At 34.9% G+C, this 25,080-nt stretch overlaps 3 protein-coding genes across 3 annotated transcripts in view; 2 read left to right on the top strand and 1 right to left on the bottom strand.

Annotated features, from left to right (window-relative positions):
- Positions 1 to 8,037, top strand: part of LOC113225711 (copper-transporting ATPase 1) — a 33,353-nt gene extending 25,316 nt beyond the window's left edge. The window contains exons 25-27 of the mRNA XM_026458112.1: positions 335 to 405; positions 1,297 to 1,440; positions 6,494 to 8,037. Of these exons, the coding sequence (XP_026313897.1) occupies positions 335 to 405; positions 1,297 to 1,440; positions 6,494 to 6,611 (333 nt within the window). The 3' untranslated portion in view covers positions 6,612 to 8,037. The remainder of the gene's footprint in view (positions 1 to 334; positions 406 to 1,296; positions 1,441 to 6,493) is intronic.
- A 4,820-nt stretch (positions 8,038 to 12,857) lies between these two features.
- On the bottom strand, positions 12,858 to 15,762 carry LOC113225726. The gene is made up of 2 exons (XM_026458128.1): positions 15,642 to 15,762; positions 12,858 to 15,343 (listed from the first exon to the last, which is right to left on the bottom strand). Exon 2 carries the CDS (start codon positions 15,138 to 15,140, stop codon positions 13,650 to 13,652), a length of 1,491 nt encoding a protein of 496 aa, XP_026313913.1. The 5' UTR covers positions 15,141 to 15,343; positions 15,642 to 15,762; the 3' UTR covers positions 12,858 to 13,649.
- A 2,365-nt stretch (positions 15,763 to 18,127) lies between these two features.
- On the top strand, positions 18,128 to 23,257 carry LOC113225732. The gene is made up of 3 exons (XM_026458133.1): positions 18,128 to 18,342; positions 20,368 to 20,517; positions 23,019 to 23,257. Exons 1-3 carry the CDS (start codon positions 18,252 to 18,254, stop codon positions 23,147 to 23,149), a joined length of 372 nt encoding a protein of 123 aa, XP_026313918.1. The 5' UTR covers positions 18,128 to 18,251; the 3' UTR covers positions 23,150 to 23,257.
- Positions 23,258 to 25,080: the final 1,823 nt, after the last annotated feature.

The following is a 25,080-nucleotide window of genomic DNA, read 5'->3' as shown; positions in this document are numbered from 1 at the left end:
CACGCACAAATGCACGATCAAACTTATGCACGCACAAATGCACAATCAAATTTATGCACGCACAAATGCACGATCAAACTTTTGCACGCACAAATGCACGATCGCACAGATGCACGAACGAACGGTCGCTTCCACGTATGATAAAATACATGCATGCACACACAAAATATCACTCGCACAGAGGACAAAATATATTAAATTACATCTCATATGACATAACATTGGTTAATAATTTTTAGTCTTAACAGTTTGGCGATTCCTTGTAAGTGTTAAAATGATTTTTATTTATATCTGACGTATTGTTTTAATACTTTTAAATGTGTCATATTTGCAGCCGTGGATGGCGTCAGCAGCGATGGCGATGAGCTCCGTCTCTGTTGTTTGTTCCAGTTTGTTACTTAAGACGTAAGTAAATTTGTAACTTTCAATTTTGTAATTGTACAAAAAAAAATGTATAAGTACATACGCTATACAAACCAAGGGTGGGTAGATCCTCTAGCCAATAGCCACATGTCAAACAGCAGAATTTCCAGCACTGTGCTAACCAGATCACACATTCAAGGTAATCTAACTTTCAATTGATAATATAGGTCGGGCCAATTTAGAACACAAACTTATTTTTTTTTTATGATACCAAATGTGGGGACGGACAAGTCGGCTGGTATTAAGCGACACGCTTGTCCATAGCAGTTGCAGTACCACTCAGAGATTTAAATCACAAGGATCTGAGGAGCACTGCCACTGCCCCTGTCACTCTGAGACGTATAAGTTCACTTTTCACTTGACCAACCGTCACCATGAATTCATATTATTAAAAAGGATGGACATAGATGGTAGAGTGAAATATGTTGATTTAAAGAGACATGTTTATTGTTCGGTCTCCAGAATATAAGTAAGTAAATAATACAATTTAAATTAAATGTAAACTTAAATGCTAACCAAGCAATACGCACCACATGTTGCAGTGAGACTATAAATATGGTCTATCTATACTACAATACTACAGGAAAAAAAGTATAAACTGTACAAAGGAGTCCGTAACAGTTCCTTTGTCACCAAGAAGTTAGAATCTGATGAGGGGATCCCATGGAAGTCGAAAAAAGGCCATAAGCAAACTTTTGAAGTCGGGTTTTCTTTTTCAATGAAAAAGTTACAATTATTTTATTATTTTTTAATTATTATTATTTTTCTCTTTCTAAATTTACAAAGTATGTTTATTGAAGTGTTGCGAACCGTGAATAAAATGTTTTTCTGTTCTATTCTATTCTATTTAAAATGTTTGTATCCCGTCCATAGCTTCAAGAAACCAACAGCGGAGCAACTGCGCACTCCAGAGTATCTCCAATCAGTACATTTGGAAGACCTGGACTCGGTTTCAGTACACAGAGGTCTGGATGAACGAATCGAGCCGAACGACAGAGGAGCCTCACCGCTTGCCAAGTATGTATCGGATTTTCAACCCCTCGCTGCCTCTTTGGGGTGGTATTTTCACACCTTAGAGGGAAAAATTTGATAATTTGTTTATAATACCATTTTATGTATGGAAAAAGGTGAAATAGTAAATACCCTTCGTTTTATGGGACGGGTGCATTTACTTATTTTGAGGTGGTGTTTTAACTCATTTAAGATTGGAAAGAGTGTAATGAGACCACTTTTATGAACTCTGGAGGCGTGTATTTACTTCTTTTGGGGAGGTATTTTAACTTTTACGAGTAGAAAGGGTGGAATAAGTATAACGGAAGGGTTTATTTACTTCTTTAGGGGTGGTATTTTAACTGTTTTAAAAAATGGAAAGGAATTGAATTAGAATACCGTTTTGAACGCCGGAGGCGTGTATTTACTTCTTTTGGGGTGGTATTTTCACTCAATTACGAGTGGAATGCGTGGAATGAAAATACCCTTTGTATATGAAATGGGTATTATTACTTCTTCTATGGTGGTATTTTCACTCTTTCAAGTCTTGTTTTAAACATTAAATAAATGGACTTCTTCATCTCGTTATTAAACCTCTAAGTTATTTTTCTTACAGAAAATTAGGTAATTAAATTTAAGTTTATGGGGTTTTCTAATTCTCGCCATGGCTTGTCTCAACTTGTCTCTTTTATTCTATCATGTCTACCACGAACAACTTGTTCGCTCTATGCGTGTATTCATTATTTCTTTTCATATCTTTATACACATTTTATTACTCAATACAATATCACAAACTTAAACTCAAAAAACCCTTTTTCATTGGTAAGCAAAGTTAGATTTGAAATCGTCATATTGATTAAACTCTACTGCTTATTCGCAAGGTAGAGTCCCTTGAAAAGAATGAGCAAGAAACTCTAGGGGTTGCTCTTTGTAAATAAACATATGTACATATTTATCATTTGTTATATTTATTTCAAACGAGATTTAAAACTACTGACACTAAATTTGTTTGTATAAACATAGAACACTTAGAAAAAATTCCTTCAATCCGGCCAAATTGGAACCGACGTCTTCTAGCAAACCGTGCCAGACGCTATGCCAATTAAGTCACGAAAGGAACCAGCGGACCTCACAAATTTTTCTTTGTGCTTTTTGTCGGATCTTTGTATTTTGGTTTTCGACGACTTTTAGCCGCGCCATCTGTGAGAAATCTATGAAAGTAACTCGTCACTCAGACACCTTACCTAGAGATGCTACCCCAGCTAGAGATGTCGCTATTTACTGTAATTAAATTTTTATTGAATTTATATTCAATTATTTTTATATTTTTTTTATCATATACAAGCATTCCACAAGCCTTATATAACGTAATTCTTATTGTAAATCGAAGTTACAACATGTCATTATTTAAATTACATACAATATTAAATTACAATATAAATTATATTTTATTTATCCAATGCATTAGCAAAGCATTCATTAATTGAATATAATGCAAACACTTTGATTGCGATGTTGTTGACACTGTTGTTGAAATTAACAAACCGAGAATTATTTAATACCAGTCGATTCTTATATCTAAGGTTGAAATTATGACTTTGGCCTGTTGAGAATTTTTCCTTATTTATAAGAACATGGAGACATATTCGATAAAGGTTTAATGAGGTAATTGTAAGGATTTTGTTGTTTACAAACAAAACACCGAAGTGAGTAACCGGTACGCGTTTGGAGTTAACAATTAGCCGTATAGCCTTTTTTTGCATTAGTAGAACAGAGTTTATATTATATCCATTGCCCCAACCTTCGATATAATATCTAATAATGCTTTCAAAATAAAAATATTACAATGTGTCTGTCTGTCAGTGTCTGCTATTATTGAGAGACTTTTTGAAGAGTAACACGCACTTGCCAATCTTTTGTTCACGCTTTCTATTTGGTTATGCCATCTCAGATAAGGGTCTAGTTCAACTTCCAAAAAGCGAAACAATTTGACTTTTTTATATACAAAATCAAGACTCTTAAAACTACGGCGGAAGATAATATAAAAGCTTTTCTTACATGTAAACCACTCATGTAGTTCGTCCCAGCATGTTTGGATCATTACGTTCTCGTTCGTATTCAGTAGAGTCTCTACTTGAGACCAGATCAATTGGTGTGTTTCTCTGGCACTTTATAATTATTGCTGTTTCGCTCTTGCATATATTAATATGACACTTTCATCACAATCCATTATATACTTATTTGTCTCTTAATGTTTTTTACAAGTTGTGACCACATAGATAATATACAGGCTTATTTTTCAATTGTTAACAACTTCCATACATCATAAACAAATTACTAACTACCTAACTAACTAAAAATTACTGCGGTCAAGCAGTAATGTTAGCTTTACTGTGTTCCGGTTGCTAAGGGTGTTGGTAAAATTACAGGCACATGGGACTTGTGAAATTATGTCTCAGGGTGACGGGCGCAGTGGCAGTGCCCCTCTGATCTTTGCGATTTAAAACCTGAGTTGCACTGCAACTGTTATGGACAGGCGTGTGTCAAAACACATAAAAAAATTTAGACATTCTTTGATGAAGCGGTTAGTGGAAAATTTTCAGGAAAATTCTCAGAAAAGTTGATAAAATTATAAATCGAAGACTCGTTATTACGCTCTACGTTTAGATATATCTTTTAATGTTTTATTTGGCATAACACTGTATAAACATTGCTAAATGTAATTTTCTAAATCCTGCTTGCCTTATTTTCACAAATCGTCCGTGGTTTGTAGAATGGGCGTAAGCGACATTTCCAATTCCAGTTCAGGGAAGCATGTTTTAGGTTTTAACGACGGTTTTATAAAATAGGACGTAAATATTTTTACACGTTCATATATAAATATTGTATAAACCAATGAATGAATAATATGTGTGTCTAATAATCCCCTTGGAGCACGGGTCGGGCACTTGTGTGAGACGCAACTTGTGCCGACTTGCCCAATCCATCTCCAGCACACCACAAAGAAGGCTGGCTACGCAACTGAGTTGGCGGAAAAAATGAAGAGAAATTTGCAGCCTATTTGCAGCCCTTGGCCCATGGGGAACCGGTGCCCTTCAACTGTAAAATTTTATCCAAAAAATTTATAGACTGTCTGGGAAACCCAAGGGCCGGCAGCTACCTAGCCCAACGCATTAGCATAGCCATATAAAGGGCAAACGCTGCCAGCATCTTGGCACCTACCGCGGGGGCCCAGTTTTATTCATATAATTTAATCTGAGTTTTAGTTTCTAATACCTGTATATTTTAACCTAATATACCAATCAATTAAATAAAAAAAAATAAATAAAAAAATTGTGTATGAAGTGTTCCGGTTTTTCTAGTACACTGTTCTCCGCTCCTATTTGATGGATAACGAGCCTTATGTTATTGCAATTGCTTCTTTCTCACAGTTACATCAATTATCACTTTTGTTTCTCATCAATATCTTTCTCTCTCTCTCTGGCACAGCAAAAGGCGCATCTCGTGGACATCTGCCCTGATAAAGGTTTAGTGCTTTTGGTGTGTAGAACTTTCTCTTTTTTTTCTGTCTGTCGTGCATCTGGGTGGATATTGTTTTATGCGGGGTGAAAATTTATTTCTTTGATTTTTTAAAGATTATTTTGGTTACGTTATGGTTCGATATTGCTTTGTAATGCAAGGTAATGTGTGTTATCTTTTAACTATTTAATTTTTGAAGTAATTTAATCATTGGTATGTAAAAGAACTGCGGTGGAGGGCGGCCAGTTTCTTTATATTACATGGTTCAAAAACTCAGTTTTATAAAAAAATATATATCGAGATACTGTTATAATTGAGGTATATAATATCTATATATATATAATATTCCTTTTTTTACCTCGGGGACCCAAATGTTTGCACTGTGGGCGTTAGATTATGAAGTCCCGGGTTCGATTCCGAACCAATTTGATAAATCGACCCCTCCTACGTAAGGTATCGTACGTCGAAATTGCCAAGTTTACAGGGGAGCCTTTTAAAGTTCTGAATTCACTGGAATGAGCATAACAAGTGACTTTAGCATTTCTCAGTATTATTCGGCAAAGCTAGTTACTCACGAAGAGTACCTATTATAAAATCCTAGATATCAGTTAGATGAACAACCACAATTTATTTTATAATTTAATACTAACTCGGATGTGAGTCAATAAGCGGGTAAACTAAAGTGAGACTGGGCGGGTCGGGTGACAGTATAAACGTAAAGACGTAGGAGGGGTCGAAATGTGCTTGTCTAAATTGGCTCTTGTATGGGTGTTCTAAGTAATGGAGTGGATTCCATTGCTGTGGTACGCATAGTGCAAGGAATGTCCTAATTTGAGACCAAATAATTGGCGTCGTCCTCTAACACTATTGTTATTATGATAACTGCCGGGAAGATCGATGCGTGAGTGAGATAGCACTCAGTTAACTTAAGTACGATCTAATACTTGCGAATTTATTATTGCGGACCTAAAAGTAATTTACAGGAAGTCTAGGACATTCTTTTAAGCTGTTACTAGCATTATAAATTACCAAATTTACCAAAACTTAAAGTTGTTTCCTAATTGTGTGGATATTAAATTTTAGTGGTATATATTATATATTTAATTTTTACCCAGTATGCTAGCATGATATTTTGTGTACTTGTTTTGTGATGTGTTTGTTTGTCTTTATTTTGTTTTGCGAGCGTGGGTTTATATTCCTGCCCCTAACTAATAAAATACATATTACGCCGCTGAATTACGCCCCGCATTTTTACTCTCGATTTTTTTATGTTAAAATCATCATCATTATATCGAATACGTCCTACCGTTGGGCATAGATCACCTCTAAAAAGATGGTTTTATGTCTGAAATGTTGAAAACATTCCGTTTTTGAAAACCATACATGTTTTGAGCTGTTCTTGCAGCAACCACAGGACTTTCTATATTGAAAGCAAGCATTCTCCCAACCAGGCTATTGGTGCTGCATGATATGTGTGTGTTGATACTTGGAAGAGCAGAAACTTGAAAAGCGTATAACATATGGTGTAATCAATAATTTAACTAATAACCTCTTTCTCCAGATTTTTCAACCGAAGCAAGTCAAATGAAGGTTGCCTTCTCCAAGAGGACGAAGACATGATGACCGTCTCGTTCATACCGAAACGCCCAACCAGAGAAGAACCCAGTTTGAACGGTTAAGTGTACTAAAATAGGGCTCTAGTTACGCTGAAAATCCAGTTTTAGAAGACATCGGTTTGCATTTTTGAAAATGTACCACGCCGAAGCTCAAGTAATTCTTGTTATATATATCGTATCTTATAATTCAAATACCAAAAATAGAAGAACCCAGAGTAAATGGACTGTTTTAATGTTCTCTTTGTATTAGACACTCGTTGATAATGGGAAAAATCAAACGGTCATGGAGTTTATCAGAAATGTAATTCTTATTATGTTGAATAAATCCATTACGAACACACGGGTACCGTAACAAAGAAAGTGTAGATTCGATGTGGCCGGTTGATACCTTCAAAAGTATGTTATCACATTTTTAATATTGAATTTGATTCTTTATATGTCAAATTCCATTTTGACGTATTTGTATGGTTACCAAATGTATAAAACAATATTTTTTTACATTTTTTGTTTAATGTACAAAACATTTTATATGGACTTATATAGTGATATCTCGATGTGATAGAAAATAGAAAATTACGAATTTGTATGGAGAAACAGTACATTAATAAAAAAGCACCCCCTATTTTTGTCTCAAAAATCTTTTTCATACAACTCGGTTATGTTAACAATGGTACCTTTATTAACAAAATATAATGATAATCTATGACGTCTCAATTTTCTTCTATGTAATCATTCTATATTTTGTACGATATGCGGTCCGAAACAATAGTTTCGCTCAAAAGTTACATACATTTGTACAAAACATTGTATGATGTTTCATACAAAAATGTATGGAAGATAAAGCTCGATTACTAACTAATTGTACACTAAGTTACCAGTATTTTATAGAAAATATAATTATGAATTAGGAGCTTCCATACAATCTGTATGATTTTTATGATTTGTATTAAAAAATCCTTATGGTTGCTATGCTATGTCTGGTATAGGATGATTTCAGCTGACGTATAACTAAACAAAAACAGATAAACGGCGCAGATCGTCTAATTATGGACGTGTATTAAATAAAAATCTATATCCAAAGACTTTGTACATAGGATGGCGTTTTAGATTTTTTATAGATAATACAGGGTACAATTCAAATCAATAAAATCACCTTGTCGACCACGATCTCTTCGAAAGCATTGATGCCAAGACGTTGTAGTGCCGTCCTTTTCTAATTTATAAATCTTAAAATCTCAATATGGTAATGGTGGGTGTACTTACAAACAACTGTGACTACAGGAAACAAAAAATGCGTTTTTTTTAAAATGAGGCTATGAATGCAAAAGTGGTGTAACTCCATGAAATACATATAGGAGATGAATTTAAATAAATGAGGTATTTAAATTAACCACATTCATATTATATATAGTAATTATATATGATCAATATATAACTTTGTATACATGAAAATAGCATCTAAATAGAACTGCTTGAGTTCTTACCAAGATTTTGAGATTTTGCAATTGTCATGGACAGACAGCTTACCATCATGCGCACGACTTGTACGTCTCGTCATTTGATATTATTAAAAAAAAAATTGTTCAGAAAATGCATTGACTTACAAATAAATGGACGACGGGTCTAATACAAAAACCACGAAAAAAATGTCCCAAGTCAACCTATTCGAAATTTAAATTGTAATGTCATCGCAGTATCGCGCTGTCAGTAGAACAAATGAAGACTGTCGCGCTCTGTATACGATTTTAGCGCCTTACAAGTGCGGACACTTTTTAGCGCGGACCCGACGTCCATATAATTGTAAGTCAATGAGAAAATGCTAAATTTGTTTGTGATTGGGATTCCAAGCTTTTCATTGGTTAAGAATAACCACATGAAAGAATTGGGATGGTCTACAATTCATCAACTGACACAGATGGTCTCAATTTTTTTAAGCCATCTTCCTGATGAATTAGATAATTTTGAGATAAGCCACATTTCTGGAAATGTATCGATATAATAATTATGTAACTTACTATCGATGAAAGTATATTTTACAAAAAAATAATTAAATAAGGGTTACACCGTTTCGAGCTGATACCCACAAATATGATATACGCAAATATGTAAATACAAATAACAACTGGACCCCTTAACCCCCTTAGTCGTTAATTACGTCACCCATCGGAATTTGTTTTATATTGATTTGAATTATACCCGAAAGTACTGATATGAGCCGGAAGGTTTATCTTAACTTTTTTATAATTATTGTTATTCTTATTATTATTTCTCAAATATATGGGTAATAGTAATTTTTAAATGTAAAAAAAATAATAAATATACTTTTTTAAATATGTAACTGTTTTTTTTTTGCTGTACTCCATTTTTGATTTCTACAGTTTGATGACACGACAATACAAACAAAAACAAGGAAATGTGTTTATCTCATCACCTTGTATATAAATGCAGTAGTTTGAGTAGCCATGGTAGTTTAAATATTATTTAGTGGTTTTAACGTAGAACTATAAAATACGATGTTTTACTATCATGATATTCAATTGTTTTTGTTTGTGAAATTACTCCACTAGTTTGTGGAATCGAGGCATGACTGTCGACTTACAGTTTATCATTGAGGAGAACACTGCCAAACGATAATCAATCGTTTTGGTAAGTAAACGAATATCATCCATAACTAACTTAAAAAAAAATGAGGAGTTCCTCAATTCGACTGTATGTTTTTTTTTGTATGTATGTAACCGATTTTGATGATTATTTTTTGTTGGAAAGAGGGTCCCTCAGTAGTGGTCAGTGGTTAAATTTTAAAACAATAATAATAAAGAATCCACCTCGATAAATAGCGCCTACATTTTATAAGGAGCATTGTTTTAATGGTTGATTTTGCTATTTTCCAATTGAAGGCGTTTTTCTCTCAATATACTTTAAGGAGTGAGTACTCCTGTGTTGAGTCTCCTATAGTGGCGAACTAGGGGATGAATACGGTTTTGCGCACTTTCCGGTAACCGATTTCAATAAAACTTGGCAAACAGATGTAATTCCACGAATTTTTGAGGTTGGTTTTTTAGTACTCGAGATTATGGCACTATGGAGACGGCAGTAACGTTAACGAGAATGGCGGGAACCGAATGCACTTCAGTTTGGATAAAACTAAAGATATGACTGTGTAAGTGAATATACACTAAGAGACAAACAACAGATAAGTTGCATAGACACGGTGGAAAGACGCGCAACCAACTTAATTGTCAAGTTTAATATTGTAACGATACATGTTCTATGACTATAAATTTACCACGTGCTGACTCGAGTCGCAGTAGACTAGCCTCATAAACGCTTATGACTGTGGGTGCCTATCGTTGACATCAATCGACCTGGTAGTAGCTGGCATGTACGCTTGGACCGTAATTACTAGCTATCGAGGCTTCTATCCTGTTGGGTCAGTGGTTGGACTAACTGGTGGGGGTTTGTACGTGACATACGGAATATATTCCCGACATGAACTAGTTCGTCTTGTACGGTTTTAATAGTTCATCGTTCTTTTTAGTTCAATATGAACTAGGAACTGTCTGCGTTGATAGTTCACCTGTCTTTTATTCAATAGAAACGGTGTGAGCGGGACAAACAGCGATCTTTCACTGCTTTTAGCACAAGTTCGAGTGGGATGCACGATTGAACGTTGCCAGCTCGTTCTAATACGTCTTCTCTAATGCGCATCTACATTATGTATTATGTTTAAAATATGTAAGCTTGCAAAAAAGTAATTGCTCATATGTTTTGGTAGGTGTGGTAGGTATCTGTATGTATAATATCAACCTACGTGTACGAGTATATGATATAGTTGTATGTATGTACCTAAATATTGTAATATAATATTTTAAACACACCGTTGCAACTAAAATTCTTATTTTGTACAAAAAAACGATATCTTGTTAAAATGACAGTTTTTAAACCTGTAAAATATGAAGGAAAATCATATAGTACCGATTCCATACAAATTGTCAATCAATCAATCAATCAATCAATCAATCAATTTATTTATTTGTCAGAATAAGGTACATTGTGTTCTTAATTCTAGGTAAGTCCAGCTTATTCTACCATAGTTGGCATGCAAATAATTATATAGGTACAATTAAATTCAAATTCTAATAAATGTCAAATACAATACTAAATTAATTATAACTACAATAACAAATTAATAAAAAAATATATCAAATCACATTACAATAATAAAAATAAAATGTTTATATGTTACTCACATGTCTAATTAAATAATTTAGGTAAAATATGTCAGTAAATTATATGTCAAAAAATTCGGCCACGGAGTAAAAGGTATTATTTAATAAGAAATATAAAAGTTTCTTTTTAAATTCATTAAAATTACTGATTAATCGAATATCCTTAGGTAGATTATTATAAATTTTAGGCGCCATGACAAATGCACTTTTACTAAATAAAGTAGTTCTATGCGATGCTATACATAATTTGTCACAATTACGTGCTCGTGCAACTTTCTTAAACATTTCTGGGTGCTTTCTGATGAAAATAGAACATTCATAAATAAATAATCCTGGTAATGTTAATAAATTAAGTTCTTTAAAGTAAGGCTTGCAGCTGTCTGTTCGCCTTAATTTGCAAATAGCTCTCACACACTTCTTTTGAGCACGGAGTACGGAATCAATTCCTGAAGCATTTCCCCAAAACATTATCCCATATCTTAAACTAGAAGCTACGTACGCATGGTAAGCTTGTAGAACTACTTCTCTCTCAACAACTTTGTTCAGCTTAAACAGAAAATACGACAGTTTGCTCAGTGTTGAACAAACCTTTTCAATTTGAGAACTCCACTTTAATTTGTTATCAACATGTAATCCCAGAAACTTCGTAACATTCGTTTCATCGATATTTTTACCGAGGAAATCAATGTTCTTTATTTTATATTGATTTCTTTGTCTAAAACTCATTAACTTGGTTTTATCAAAATTGATTTTAAGATTATTTAATTTTAGCCAATTTAATATACACGTCAAACTGTCTTTAACTTCATTCTCACTATTACAAATTACTGTGCAGTCATCTGCAAATAATACCATAGGATGCATAATTGACCTTGGAAAGTCATTGATATATATTAAAAATAATAGTGGTCCCAGAATACTGCCTTGGGGCACTCCACATTTGACATTATTAGTGTTAGAGTAATATTCAGTTTCGGTCTTGGTGTTAAAGCAAAATTTAGTTATCACAGTGGACTGTAATCTGTCAGTTAGGTATGACTTTAAAAGATTATGAACATTACCCCTTACCCCATATGCATTTAGTTTATTTAATAGTATCTTATGGTCAACATGATCGAAAGCTTTTGTTAGATCAATGTACAAGGCTAGTACAGGCAATTTGGTGTCAACTCGTTTGTAAATTTGCTGCAAAAAGTCATAGATAGCCAAGTTAATAGATTTGTTTTTTCGAAATCCTTTTTGTTCTGAACAGAATATATTATTGCCTTCAAAGTAATTGCTTAAACTATTATATATGATTTTTTCGAATATTTTGGAAAACACCGGTATCAATGCAATAGGTCTATACGAGCTGAGACAAAATTTGTCACCTTTTTTGAAAAGTGGTTTTATGATTGATAACTTCAGCTTGTCAGGAAATATCCCATCTTCTATACATTTATTAAAAATATGACTCAGCACTGTAGATATAATGTCAGCTACAAACTTTACTACCTTAGTATTAATGTTATCGTATCCAGTACTGTTCGTATTTTTCAAGTCACTTATTACTTTCATTACATCATGTGGGGCTACAGGATGCATAAACATAGATTTAGGATTGTTATAAAGACAATTGTTATTAGTTCTTTTCATATTCTGATGTACTGGTTGAAATTGTTCTATGAAGTAGTCATTGAAAGCTTGAGCTATACATTTAGGATTACTTATTTTCTCTCCGTTTCTGATTACATCCACAACAGTTTCTTTAGGATATGTACCTCTATGTTTATTTATAATATTCCAAGCCGCCTTACTTTTATTCTTAGCATTTAGGATATAGTGGTTGTTTTGTGAACGTTTTGTCAAGTAAATAATTTTTTTTAACCGTTTAGTATACAGTTGATAGTTCATTTTATGTTTAATGTTTCGAGTGTATCTATAAAGCCATAGCATCTCCCTTTTTTTCTTACAACACAATTTTATTCCTCGTGAAATCCATTGAGGTTTCGTGTGAGAATGTATTTTGACTTTTTTATTGGGAAAGCATAAATCATATAGTAGTTTAAAGATATCATAAAACATATTGAACATACTATTGGGATCTTTAGTAGAGTAAACATCACTGAAACGTATACTATTTAAATGATCTCTAAATTTAATCATATTGTGTTTTGATAAATCATGAGTTAATTTATACCAAAATTTATGACTATATGTTCTTTTTACCGGGCATTTCAGTAGTTGTGCAGTGTGATCAGACAAAGCGTATTCTATAACACTAGCCTTGCTTCCCTGAATATTATGAAATATATTATCTATGCACTTGCCACTACAGAGACGAGTAGGCTCATTAATTCCAGTTATTAGATTAAAACTTGCAAGCAGATTATTGAGTTGTTTTGTATAAATTGTATTTTCAAGAATGTCAATGTTAAAGTCACCACAAATTATAATATTTTTAGTCATCTTATAACAGAATTGAAACAGTATGTCGTGAAGACTTTCATAGAATAAATTAAAATGATGTTTAGTATTTACTGGTACTCTATAAAAGCATATTATTGTTAAATTATGATCTATGAGCTCGATACCGCAGCATTCAATTACGTTGGATATACTAAAACATGTTATTGATTCCAATAACTTATATCGAGATTGTTTTCTAATAAGAATACATGTACCGCCATGTCTAACTTCCCTTGTGTAACAAGCTGCCAGTTTGAAGTTTGGTATATTTAATAAATGCAGATCCTCATTCACCATATTGTGTTCAGTAATACAAATAATGTCCACGGATTTACCACTGTCAAATGATTCGTCAAGTACTATTGTTAGTAAGTCAGATTTATTAATTAGTCCGTTAATATTTTGATGTAGTATGTTAATATAGTTAGCTACGAAAAAAATTGTCAGTTTTTAAGTCAATCTTGTTTTCAACTATGTTGTCCATTAATTTTAGTGATGGCTCAGTTTGTGTGGATGCAGTTACGAACTTTATGTGACGTTGTCTATTGATAAAATTATTGTAATTTGTTCTGTAGCCAATGTGTAAAATATCCCTCAGCAAATATCGTGACACTATTAGTGAGAACTGCTTACGGTTTGGTATGTATCTACTGAAGTCCATGTTTAAAAAAGTTGCATTATAATGTTTACTACATAATAATTTAAATTCATAATTTAACTTAGTTTCATTCAAATGCTTATTAAATGGGACTTCACAAAGAATAACATTTGGTTTCGTAAACTTATTCAACCATATAGTCATGCTAGAAATAATGCTAAATGGATTATCGTCATTCATGCCTCCCATGATGATAACAAAATCATCGTCATTTAAGTTTCTAATATCACTTGCATATGATTTCAAAATCTCAGATAGCTTAGCTCCAGGTTTGCAGAAGCAATGTACATCAAATTGTGATCCAACGAGTGTTTGTAATGTTTGCCTAATTTTTCTGCCCATTTGATCAGCCAAAATAATAATTTTCTTTTTCCCGGCAGTAGGCATCTTTTTATTATAATTTACTATTTCTAATTCATTTTCTTGTGTTTCATTAATCATTTCTATTTCTTCATTTAGTTCTGGTTCTGGCTCTGACTGTTTAAAACTCAGTTCTTTGAGGTTTGTTTCATGAATATTATAGTCGACTGTATTAATACTTTTACGCTCTTTTTTGCTAGGTTTTTGTTTAGGAGCTAACTTACAGATGCGAGTAAGTTTATCGATTTTTTGTTCATACTCAGTGATTCTTTTATGTAGCGAACCATTTTCTAATAGCAAATCATTGTACATTTTATTTGTCGTTTCCAGTTTATCCATCAAATTGTCCAATTTCATTTTCATTTCTTTTATATTATCAGAATCAGCTCTTGATAAGTCAGGACAGCTTCTATTCAGGGTTGTTTTTTGTAGTAGAGAGAATCCTTCGTCAACTTCAGGAATTTCATCATCAGTGTCCGAATTCAAAGATGCAAAAGAGTTTTCTGTAGGCACGTTAACTACATAGTTGTTATGCTCAGCAATATTCCCTGCAGAGGGCGTGGATTCCGATGAATAAAACACGTTAGGTGACGACCGGGGCGTACTTTGATTTATGGGTGTTATGATTTGTTTCTGATTAACGTTAATTTTAGTGGCGACCTTTATTTTTTCCACTATATTTTCAATTTTTGCTACGCAAACGTGACATTTCCAAGATTTCATTAATACCTGCTTCCTTATTGGCGTCATCAAACGAAACCTTTTTTCTGATATGTCTCTAGTACAATTAACATCAAATACTTTGTCACATTGGATGCATTTTAAAAATTCTCTTGTGGTAATAGTTTGTTTGCATGCAGTACACTTCAATTTTTGCTTACAAATTGCCATTGCCATTTTCTCAAAAAAATTAACCTCAATGAAGTGATTAAAATATAAATTAATTAGTCAAGTAAGTTAAAATAAATTATATTTCCCTGGTAATTATACAGGTATCGCCCTCTAGTAGCGTGTCGTAGTAAATGTTAAAGCGTTGATCTATGATCTTCTTCAGGGTGACGTTGTTATACAAGTCCTCACTAGATGGCGTGCACGGATAACTAAAAAGCCGCAAAGACAGAGTAAATAATGAATGACTACTCAGGGTCCAAAGGTCAATTTATCAATGATCTAACGAAATATTCGTTACGGATATCGAATTTAAAATTAAACACTGAAGTCACTGCAGTTATAGTACGAGAGTTAAACAATTCATCCGTAAGCTACTCTGAATTCGGTTCAACTAGAGTTTATGCATTTATTATAAGATTAATGACCAAAATCGTCGTAGAAATGAATGTAGTGTAACTTTTTGTATATCTATACTAATTGTTCTCAAAGCACTTCACAAACACTTACACTGAATATTTGCATATAAATGATTAATTTGTATATATTTTTATGATAAATTACACAATTTACTTAATTTAAATAAAATAAATTTCACGGATCGATGTTTTGCCTAGTCGCGCCCTCTGGCGTTGTGTATTTATTGTATTGTGTATGTATTGTATTTTTAAATAATTTAGTACAGTGTATTATTGATCTCATAATACGAGAAATCCGTAGTAGTTCATGTGAATAAAATTACTAGTTTGGAGCGTTCGTTCAGTGTCCTAGCAAGGACAAGACGAACTAACTAACTAAGGAACTAGATGAACTAAACGAACTAGAAGACCGACATAGTTCAGTTGACCGATTGAACTAACTAGACCGATCAGGCACAAGTCTAACATACGAGGCACCTCTACGGTTCTTCCTCATAGCACAATGTATACTGTTATGAACATGTGGCGTACCTGCTCCACTAGTAACCTCATAAATACTTAAGTAGAAGCTAATCTTATAACTAATAAGTTTATATTTATATTGCATTTATATATAACGTTGATATTGTTTACATTATTTCTTATACATTAACTATTATTAGGTAACTATTGTATTAACGTAATTTTCAAACTAAAATAAGTTACTAAGTAAAACATAATCATGTCAACTTACATAAACTGTAATATCGTAACGCGGTCGTGAGTAAAAATCGTAACGACTAAATGTATCGCGGGCCGCTATGAACACGGCAACGTACACGCATTGACGCGAGCCGCGACGATGGTGAGCGTCTGCACCTACCTTCACTAGGACTCCTAGGACAGCGTATATCACTCCCTAGTCTAGGAGTGATATACGGAGTCATCCTGATAGGCTTTTGTCGATTGCCTTGCGAATTATTTATATTTTGCGTATTTCTGTCGCTGTGCTATTTTCCTAACTTCTTCGCCTTCATCTTCTACTTCTTTGTGTGTGTAATCTATCATCTATATTGCAAAGTCAAAGTCAAAGATTATTTATTCCATAGGTAAAACAAATTTACACTTGAAAACGTCACATTTAAGCTACTGCTCGTTCACTGCGCTGACCTCCCTGAGAAGAACGAGCAAGAAACTCTAGGGATTGCTCTTTACAAATAAACTTAAATGCTATGGAATAAATACACTTTGAATCAAATTTGTACGGATTCTGGAGCCATGTAGTCTTTCCATACATCTTTATCTAACACGTAGTCTTCAATTTTGTAATATGATTTTTCGATCAAAATATTTTTAACGTAGTTTTTAAACTTAGGAAATGATAAACTTAATATATGCTCCGGAATCTTATTGTAAAAACGTATAAAGTTCCCCATAAAAGAGTTGTTTACTTTGGTTAAACGAAATCGTGGTACCATGAGTTTGGACTTAGCTCTAAGGTTAATATTATGAATATCTTCTTTCTTGCTTTCTTTCTTGCTGTGAACTATTTCTGTTGTGTGCTTGTAAAAGAGAAATAATATCGCAGTGAGTGGAACTGTATCCTGTTTTCTTGGTGCTATTTCACCTTTTACCTACCTTGGGACCATAAGACGACCACAAACATTTTCATCATGTTTGTGGTCGTCTTATGGTCCCAAGGTAGGTAGCTTATATGTATATCTATAAATTATCTATAAGTATTCTATAAGTATCTTTTGTGATCCCTCAATATCTACATTGAGAATATTTTGAACCAGGTACTTAAGTAGTCTACATCCAATAACCTATAAAGTGGCGACAAAGACGGTAACGAACACGGAAAGCGGATCAAACTTTGAGTTTGGTTTCTTTATATAAAAAGATTCTAATTTATTTATTAGTTGGTATAGCGTCTGCCACGGTATGCTAAAAGACGTCGGTTCGAATCCGGCGGGATCGAAGGAATTTTTTCTGAGTGTTCGTATTTGTATTAATAATTATAACAAACTAGTGGAGTAACTTCACATAAAAATAATTGAATATCAATTCAATAATCTCAGTGCAGAGTACTAAAAAAAACGACCTCAAAAGTACGTGGAATTACGTCTATTTGCTAAGTTTTATTGAAATATCCCCTAGTACGCCACTATACAGGACTTGACACTGGAGATAATAAAAATCGGTTCTCACTACTCAAAGTATATCGAGAGAAAAACGCCTTGAATTGGAGAAATAGCAAAATCAATCATTAAAGTAATTGCTCCTAAATTAAAGTTAGGCGCTATTTATAAAAAAGCCACCCTTCGAGGTGGATGATTTTCTTCAAAATGAAATGGAACCACTATGCAAGTACCTCCTTTCCAACAAAAAAGAATCATGAAAATCGGTTCACAAATACCGGAGTTATCGCGTAACATACATACAAAAAAGAAAAAAGAACATACAGTCGAATTGAGGACCTCCTCCTTTTTGAAGTCGGTTAATAAAAATTTAAAAAGATTATAATTCTTATCAAATTGATTTAATTAAACTTATTAAACCCTTTCTATCCCCAAAATATCGACAATATTAAAGCCTACTAGAGTGTCCATCAATAAATGATATTATCAAAATAAATATACAGAATATTAAATTATCTATTCTCATCGAACCTTAAACTACTCGGCACAAGTCCTAACAATAAGGTGTATAATTTACATAAATGGCCTGCCCCAGAGGATATAGGCCTGAAGGCGCTCAACCCAATTTCGAAGAATTACATAATGTGTTAAAAGCTGTCACTAGAACGGAAGGTACTGTATCAACCTTTAAGGTGAGGTTTTTGAACTGCAGGATTACAACTCACAAAATTACGCTCGTCTGGCCTCACACTAATACCTCTTTATATGAAGTATAAGAAGTTAGTTTTTTCCTTGTTGTTGTTATTCAATATTGATCACGAGATAAAATTATTGTCTGAACTTTGACAAATAATAATATGCGTGTCAATAAAACGACATTGTGTGTTACAAATTAATTTATAAATTAATGCTTCCTAATATGGGTAGATGGCGCTAATCCTAAACAATTTAAAAGAATAGCCAGCAGTATCCCTAAAAATGCATTCAACAAGCGCCATCTAGTTGATTTGTTTGTTATCACTAGAAATTATGTAACCGAGTACGTCTACCTCGGACAAACAGTCCAATTAGGCAAGGCCAACTTCGAGAAAGAGGTCAATCGTCGAATCCGACTCGGTTGGGCAGCTTTCGGGAAGCTCCGGGACGTCTTCTCGTCCGCAATACCGCAGTCCTTGACGACAAAAGTCTTCGAGCAGTGCGTGTTGCCAGGGATGACCTACGGCTCTGGTGGTTTGGAGCGAGCAATGCTCGACATTTCTCTTCGTGATCGAATCAGAAATGAGGAGATCCGTAGAAGAACGAAAGTCACCGACATAGCTCGAAGGATTAGCAAGTTGAAGTGGCAGTGGGCAGGGCACATAGCTCGTAGAACTGTTTGAACTTGTTGAACGACCGTTGGAGCAGAAAAGTTCTTGAATGGAGACCAGGAACCGGAAGGCGCTCAGTGGGACGGTCCCCTACTGCGGCGACGGGTAACCGTTGGATACACGTCGCGTCTGATCGGCTGGTCTGGAAATCTTTGAGGGAGGCCCATGTTCCGCAGTGGACGTCTTCCGGCTGATATGACGACTAGAAATTAGAGTAGCTTTAAAAATTACTTACAAAAATAGCAATTTGGCACTCGTCGCGCAATCTGGTGTATTCGTAGGCACTAAATACTTGACTACGCTGTCTTGTGCCGCGATTAACAGTCCTCAAGACAAGACATATGTTTGCGTGTCGCCTAAGCGATGTCCGTAGAGGAGACCCGTGCCCAGCGCTGGGACGTGTAAAGGGTCGGCAATGATGACGATGTTCTCCCACTGCACCATTTTCATTTACGGACATGTTTGTCTGCCCTATAGATATAGGAGTCTGCCCCGGTTGCATGTGGCCGGGGCGTCTGTCTCGTGAGCAGCTAGCGTGTCTTAGTAGCGGTCTAATTGAGGACCTGAAGTGCCGCGGGGCACATAACAATTGCAGTGTCCTCAGAGCTTTAAATCGCAAAGATCTGAGGGGCACTACCACTGCGCCCGTCACCCTGAGACATAAGTTAACATGTCCCATGTGGCTGTAACATCACTCTTACCCTTCAAAACCGGAACACAGTAATGCTGACATTACTGCTTGGCGGCAGAAATAGGTAAGGTGGCAGTAATTCCCTGGACGAACTCTTTCACAAGGTGCTCTACTGCTACCAAAGTAAACTAAGCTATGTTGGCATCTCCGGCACTAACCCGGAGAGCTAGTTAGTAAGCTAGAGGATAAGCTAGATATCCTCCGGTCCCTCCAGCTGTTTAGGTTATTGGGAACTGAGAGACGTTGTTCTTTGGCGTCGGGAAGTGAGCTTGGCAGAGGAGATTTGGTAGTTGACTCAGAGTCGAAGGCTTAGCGGTGTGCAATGCGCAACGGGAAGTGAGCGTGCCTACAGCTCCGGTACCCATCTGGAAAATAGGGAGGGTACTGTACGTGTATCCTGGGCGGCTTACCCGAGGCACTAGCCTCTCGTAAACCGGATGAAGTCAAATGACGGAGGTCTGTGACAACCCTATTCACTGGCTGATCTGGGATCAGATCCTGAACTTATGAGGTTCCTTTGCGCGCACAGGTCAATATAGCCCTTCTCGTACACACTAAGGGTCGGTAGTGAGGGTCACTACAATCAAAACGAATGTAGACGATATGGGGCTCTACCGTTCTCATTTTTCGAATTTACAGGGGCAAAATACGAGGTAGTAAAAGAATGGTTTTTGGCATGCAAGATAATCGACTGTAGAAGAGTAAGCCCAGAATATTTCGACAAGTGTTACGAGAGAGTTGCTTGGGGCAAAGGAGATCTTAGTTTGGCTAGGTTAGGCCAATTGTTAGGTACGTACAATCATAATAAACTAAGAATTAAATACGCAAAATATGCCAGACCTATTGTAGACCTCAAAAGTTTGTCGAATTACATCTATTTGCCAAGTTCCATTGAAAAGTTTCATTGAAGTCGATTAACGGAAAGTGTTGACGGAGAGAGCTGCTCGTGTCGTATTCATATTGGGATATGAACATCGACATCGAGTATCTAACCAGAAATAGAGACGAAATGTCATTTAATTTGTTTGAAAACTATTCTGAGACATGATTACGCTGACAACAGTGCTCCGATTGGCCAGCCCGAATTCGAAATAATTGACGGCTGTCGTCAATTGTTTCACTTCAAATCGACCAGTTGAAAAATTACATATTTAATATTTACCGATGAAATGTGATTCCGTTCGTTTTATAATTAGATGTTTTGCTGTTTTTCCCACACCACCGAATGGAACAACCCCCTATAGTTAGAGATATTATCTTTATTACAATAAATACAGAATATTTTTGGGAATATACGGAGACGTACACACAGGTCAGTTGTTGGCGCTGTACTATTTCAGCTTTCTAATTTGTGATTTCAGTGAAAACGAGACTTGATTTAAAAACAATATAAGGCCCATTTGCCTGATGAATTGTCAGGTATGGATGGCCTTTATTTCGCCTCTATTTCTGGTTATATACTTGATGTCATATCCATAGGTCGCTGGTTCAGAAGCTGGCTCGAAGGATCAACACGTACAAGCTGCTTGTCTCGTACAGTAATATGTCAGGTACCAGCGAGATGATCCAGGGAGATGGTCAAAGATGCTGTAGAAATCATACTCGACCACGGGTTACTTTCATCGTCTTATTTATGAGTCAGACTCTTGTCGGTGTAGCCTCCTCCACTCCTCACGGTTCATAGCCAGTTCCTAGACGTTTTATCTTTTATTTGTTCATTATAGGTATGCCATTCTTGGTCTTCCTCTCTTTCTTTTTCCTTCTATCGTCCCCTCAATGATCATACTCTCGAATTCGTCATTACGCAACAAATGTCCAAACATTTTCCCTCTTCTCCTCTCTATTGCATTCAAAAGACTTTTCTCCTCCCAAACCCTTTCCAAAACTTCCTCATTTGATTTTTGTCAATCCATTTTAATCCACTTCAAAAAAGAAGGACGTTATACGTTCGGCTGTATGTATGTTTTCAGATATCTTCGTCAACTGTAGATCGATTTTGAAAATTTCTGTTTTGTTTGAAATCGAAGGAATTCCTCAAATTTTATAGGCATGTCCGTGTAGTCACCAATTTCTCCATTAATTGTGCACTGACTTTGATGCTGTTTCGGGTTCGATAGCAGACTATCACAAATTACTAATTATTTTCCGCAAATAAAGGTTTACTTCACTTGACACAAAACATCTAATCAACAAATCACTCTCACCATGACAACTAGAAAAGAAAATATAAAATGTACAAAGGAGTCCGTAACAGTCCCGTTGTCACCAAGAAGTTAGAACCTGATGAGGGGATCTCAAGGAAATCGAAAAAAGCTGATAAGCAAACTTTTGAGGTCTCTTTTTTTTTCAATGAAAAAGTTATATTCATTGACTTACAATTATATGGACGTCGGGTCCGCGCTAAGAAGTGTCCGAACTTATAGGGCGTTAAAATCGTATACAGAGCGTCATTCACGCTTTAGTCTTCGTTTGTTCGACTGACAGCGAAGCAAGCAAAATTAGACAGTACTGCGATGACATAATAATTTAAATTCAACGTTTTAACTTTTTCATATTCCTTTACTTGTCACTACGTTTAAATAGGTTGACTTGGGACATTTTTTTTGTGGTTTTTGTATTAGACCCGTTATCCATTTATTTGTAAGTCAATGGTTATGTTATATTTTTTCCATTCGCCTCCTACACAACATTTCCAATGACTCCAATCGGCACTCCAGACATAGGTTTTGATGATTGCTTTTTTTTTCAATTGTAAACGTATTTAAGATGTAAAAATGTGTTTTATACTATGGAAAGCCTGTTTTGCTGTTGCGATACTAGTCTTTATGTCAGTGGTACATTTGGAGACTTCTGCGATATGTGATAACACTACCAAGATGTTTGAAATGCGGCACATGCTTTACTGGAATGTTATTTATTTTGACGGGTATAATTTTTTACGAGTCACAAGTCCCACGTGCCTGTAATTTCACCAGCACCCTAACCCTTCAAGACCGGAACACAGTAATGCTAACATTATTGCTTGGCGGCCGAACTAGGTAATTACCTGGACGAACTCTTCACAAGGAGCTCTACTAGGTAGAATTTTATATCCAAATTTGGATAAGATCACTACAGAGGTACTGCTGTTCCGACAAAAAGAATCATAGCAATCGGTTCACCTTTGAAATAATAAGTAAAGTAAGAATACAGTCGAATTCAGAACCTGTTTTTTGAAGTCGATTAAAAACGCCCTAAAAATGATTTTTCGGAAGGGTGACACTAAAGGTATGACATTCTAAACTTCACAGCTATGATATCAAGAGACACTCATCAGAACCTTCAAGAGCTCTGCGATAGATTCGATAGTGTCAAACCAATCATCATCGCCAATATTCAAGAGGGCCTTCGGAGGGACGGAATCAAATATATCTCACAATAAACTGCTTATACGAAATACGAGTGAGACGGTGATATGCGTTTGTCATTCGCTCGTTGTTCCAAAATAAAGTTTCAAGCCACGAGACGCAAAACAACTTTACAACTTTTCACGTCACTATAGCGATAAAAATAGTAGATGAATAAAAAATTGTTGTACAATTTTTTTTAATTTATTTAGGCAGATGTTAAATGACAACTTTTCTGAAGAGACTGAAAGATTCTACGAACAAAATTAGTCTATAACTTCTTGTATACTTAAATAGTAAAGTTATAAAATTTCACATAATTTGTTTTATGAAATTTTATGTAGATCGAACACCGTTGATCCGGTCGGATTCGAACCGACGTCTTCTAGCATACCGTACAAGATGCTATACCAACTAAACCACGGAACGAACCAGCGGACCTCACGAATTTTTCTATGGGCTTGTGCCGTATTAGGTTTTTCAACTACTTTTTTAGCCGTAGCGCCATCTATCAGAAATCTATTATATTTCGTCATCCAGTTAGATACCTTTACTGCCACCAGTCCCGGCTAGAGATGTCGCTATTCATTGTATTTAAATTTTATTGAATTGATATTCAATTATTTTATGTGAAATTACTCCACTAGTTTGTTGTAATTATGAATACAAATATCGAACACGAAATTTATTTTCTGAGTGTTCGATCTTTGCATTAATAATAAGTATAACAAACTAGAGGACTAATTTCACATAGAAATAATTGAATATCCACATCAATAACAATTTAAACCTTTTTATAATTGTTTAAGCTATGCACAACTAAACTTAAAAAACAACTACTTTCATATTCATCAGTAATATTATTCATTGCAAAATGGTCATAAGAATTTTAAGTACAATTGGGAAAATTGTTCGTAGGAACAACCAGTCCCTCGGGGGAGGAACTTATAGCCCCAAATTAAGTTTTTATATGAAGACTGACGTACTGGCAAAGTAATAGAATCAGTAAAAAAAACACTCAAACATTAAGATTCCTTACTAATGTCACTACAATTTAGAAAAGTTACGTATGAATTGGTCCATAATAAACATTCCTGCTAAGCCTTGGTTTTCCAAAATGAAATTTGGAAAGTTGACCACAAGTGTACTGATTCGCATGAGTCTGGGGCATGTGCATTCTCCGGCCCACTTAGCTAAGTTTAAAATTATAGACAGTGACCTTTGCGAGTGTGGAGAGATGGGCGATATAATAAGTCATATTGTACTCAACTGTCCTTTATACGATCATTCCTTTTTGTTCCATGTCCTCATCTCCATTGGATTCCCTCTTCCTACTACTGTAAAGCTTATTTTGTCATCTAATAGTCGAAGTAACTATAAATGTTTCGCTTCGTTTAAAACTTTCAATTGTTTCAAATTACAAACATATAGCCATATGTATATCACGTTTGTCATATGTCACTTGATATATGACGAACCTATAAAAAATAATAACCATACTGTGGTTAGAATAGTGTACATAATATAACACTTTATGTCTATATAAATAAACTGGTCGGGTGTCCCGATTTGTGTCAATTTATGAAACAAACATTTCTAAGTTGTATCTTGTCTGGGTGTTCTGGGCATTGCCCTCAGAATTATCGTTGTTCTGGTATTCATAGTAACAGGAAATACCCTAAGTCGAGACCGGAAATTTGGTGTCATGGCTTCCAAGAAACAGGGATCTAACAGAGAGACGGTCGAGATGCTACAACGCTATTATAAGTATCTCATTTCCACTACATCGGGAAGTAGTAATTTAATCCTAGAATAGTTTCTAGTATTTACGCTTTTTATTTTACCTCACATGCATATTTTAAAAAAAGTTGGTCAAAAATGTTTTCCATCTTAGGTAGATAAAATATATGCGGTAGGGGAGAGAGGGGTTGAACGTTCCGATTTACAAATAAGTTGAAGTTTCAAT

Source organism: Hyposmocoma kahamanoa, unplaced genomic scaffold, assembly GCF_003589595.1.
Source record: "Hyposmocoma kahamanoa isolate Upper Pololo Valley unplaced genomic scaffold, ASM358959v1 170, whole genome shotgun sequence".
In the NCBI taxonomy this organism is placed as follows: Eukaryota; Metazoa; Arthropoda; class Insecta; order Lepidoptera; family Cosmopterigidae; genus Hyposmocoma; species Hyposmocoma kahamanoa.
Note: the sequence above shows the minus strand (reverse complement) of the source record. Positions and strands in the feature narration are given on the sequence as shown.

Coding starts and splice junctions, on each gene's coding strand:
- LOC113225726 (XM_026458128.1), bottom strand. CDS start 15,140: ATGGCAATGGCAATTTGTAAGCAAAAATTGAAGTGTACTGCATGCAAA.
- LOC113225732 (XM_026458133.1), top strand. CDS start 18,252: ATGGCCTGCCCCAGAGGATATAGGCCTGAAGGCGCTCAACCCAATTTC. Junction 18,343..20,367: donor AGCTGTCACTAGAACGGAAG/GTACTGTATCAA, acceptor TCGAATTTACAG/GGGCAAAATACGAGGTAGTA. Junction 20,518..23,018: donor TAGGTTAGGCCAATTGTTAG/GTACGTACAATC, acceptor TAAACTTCACAG/CTATGATATCAAGAGACACT.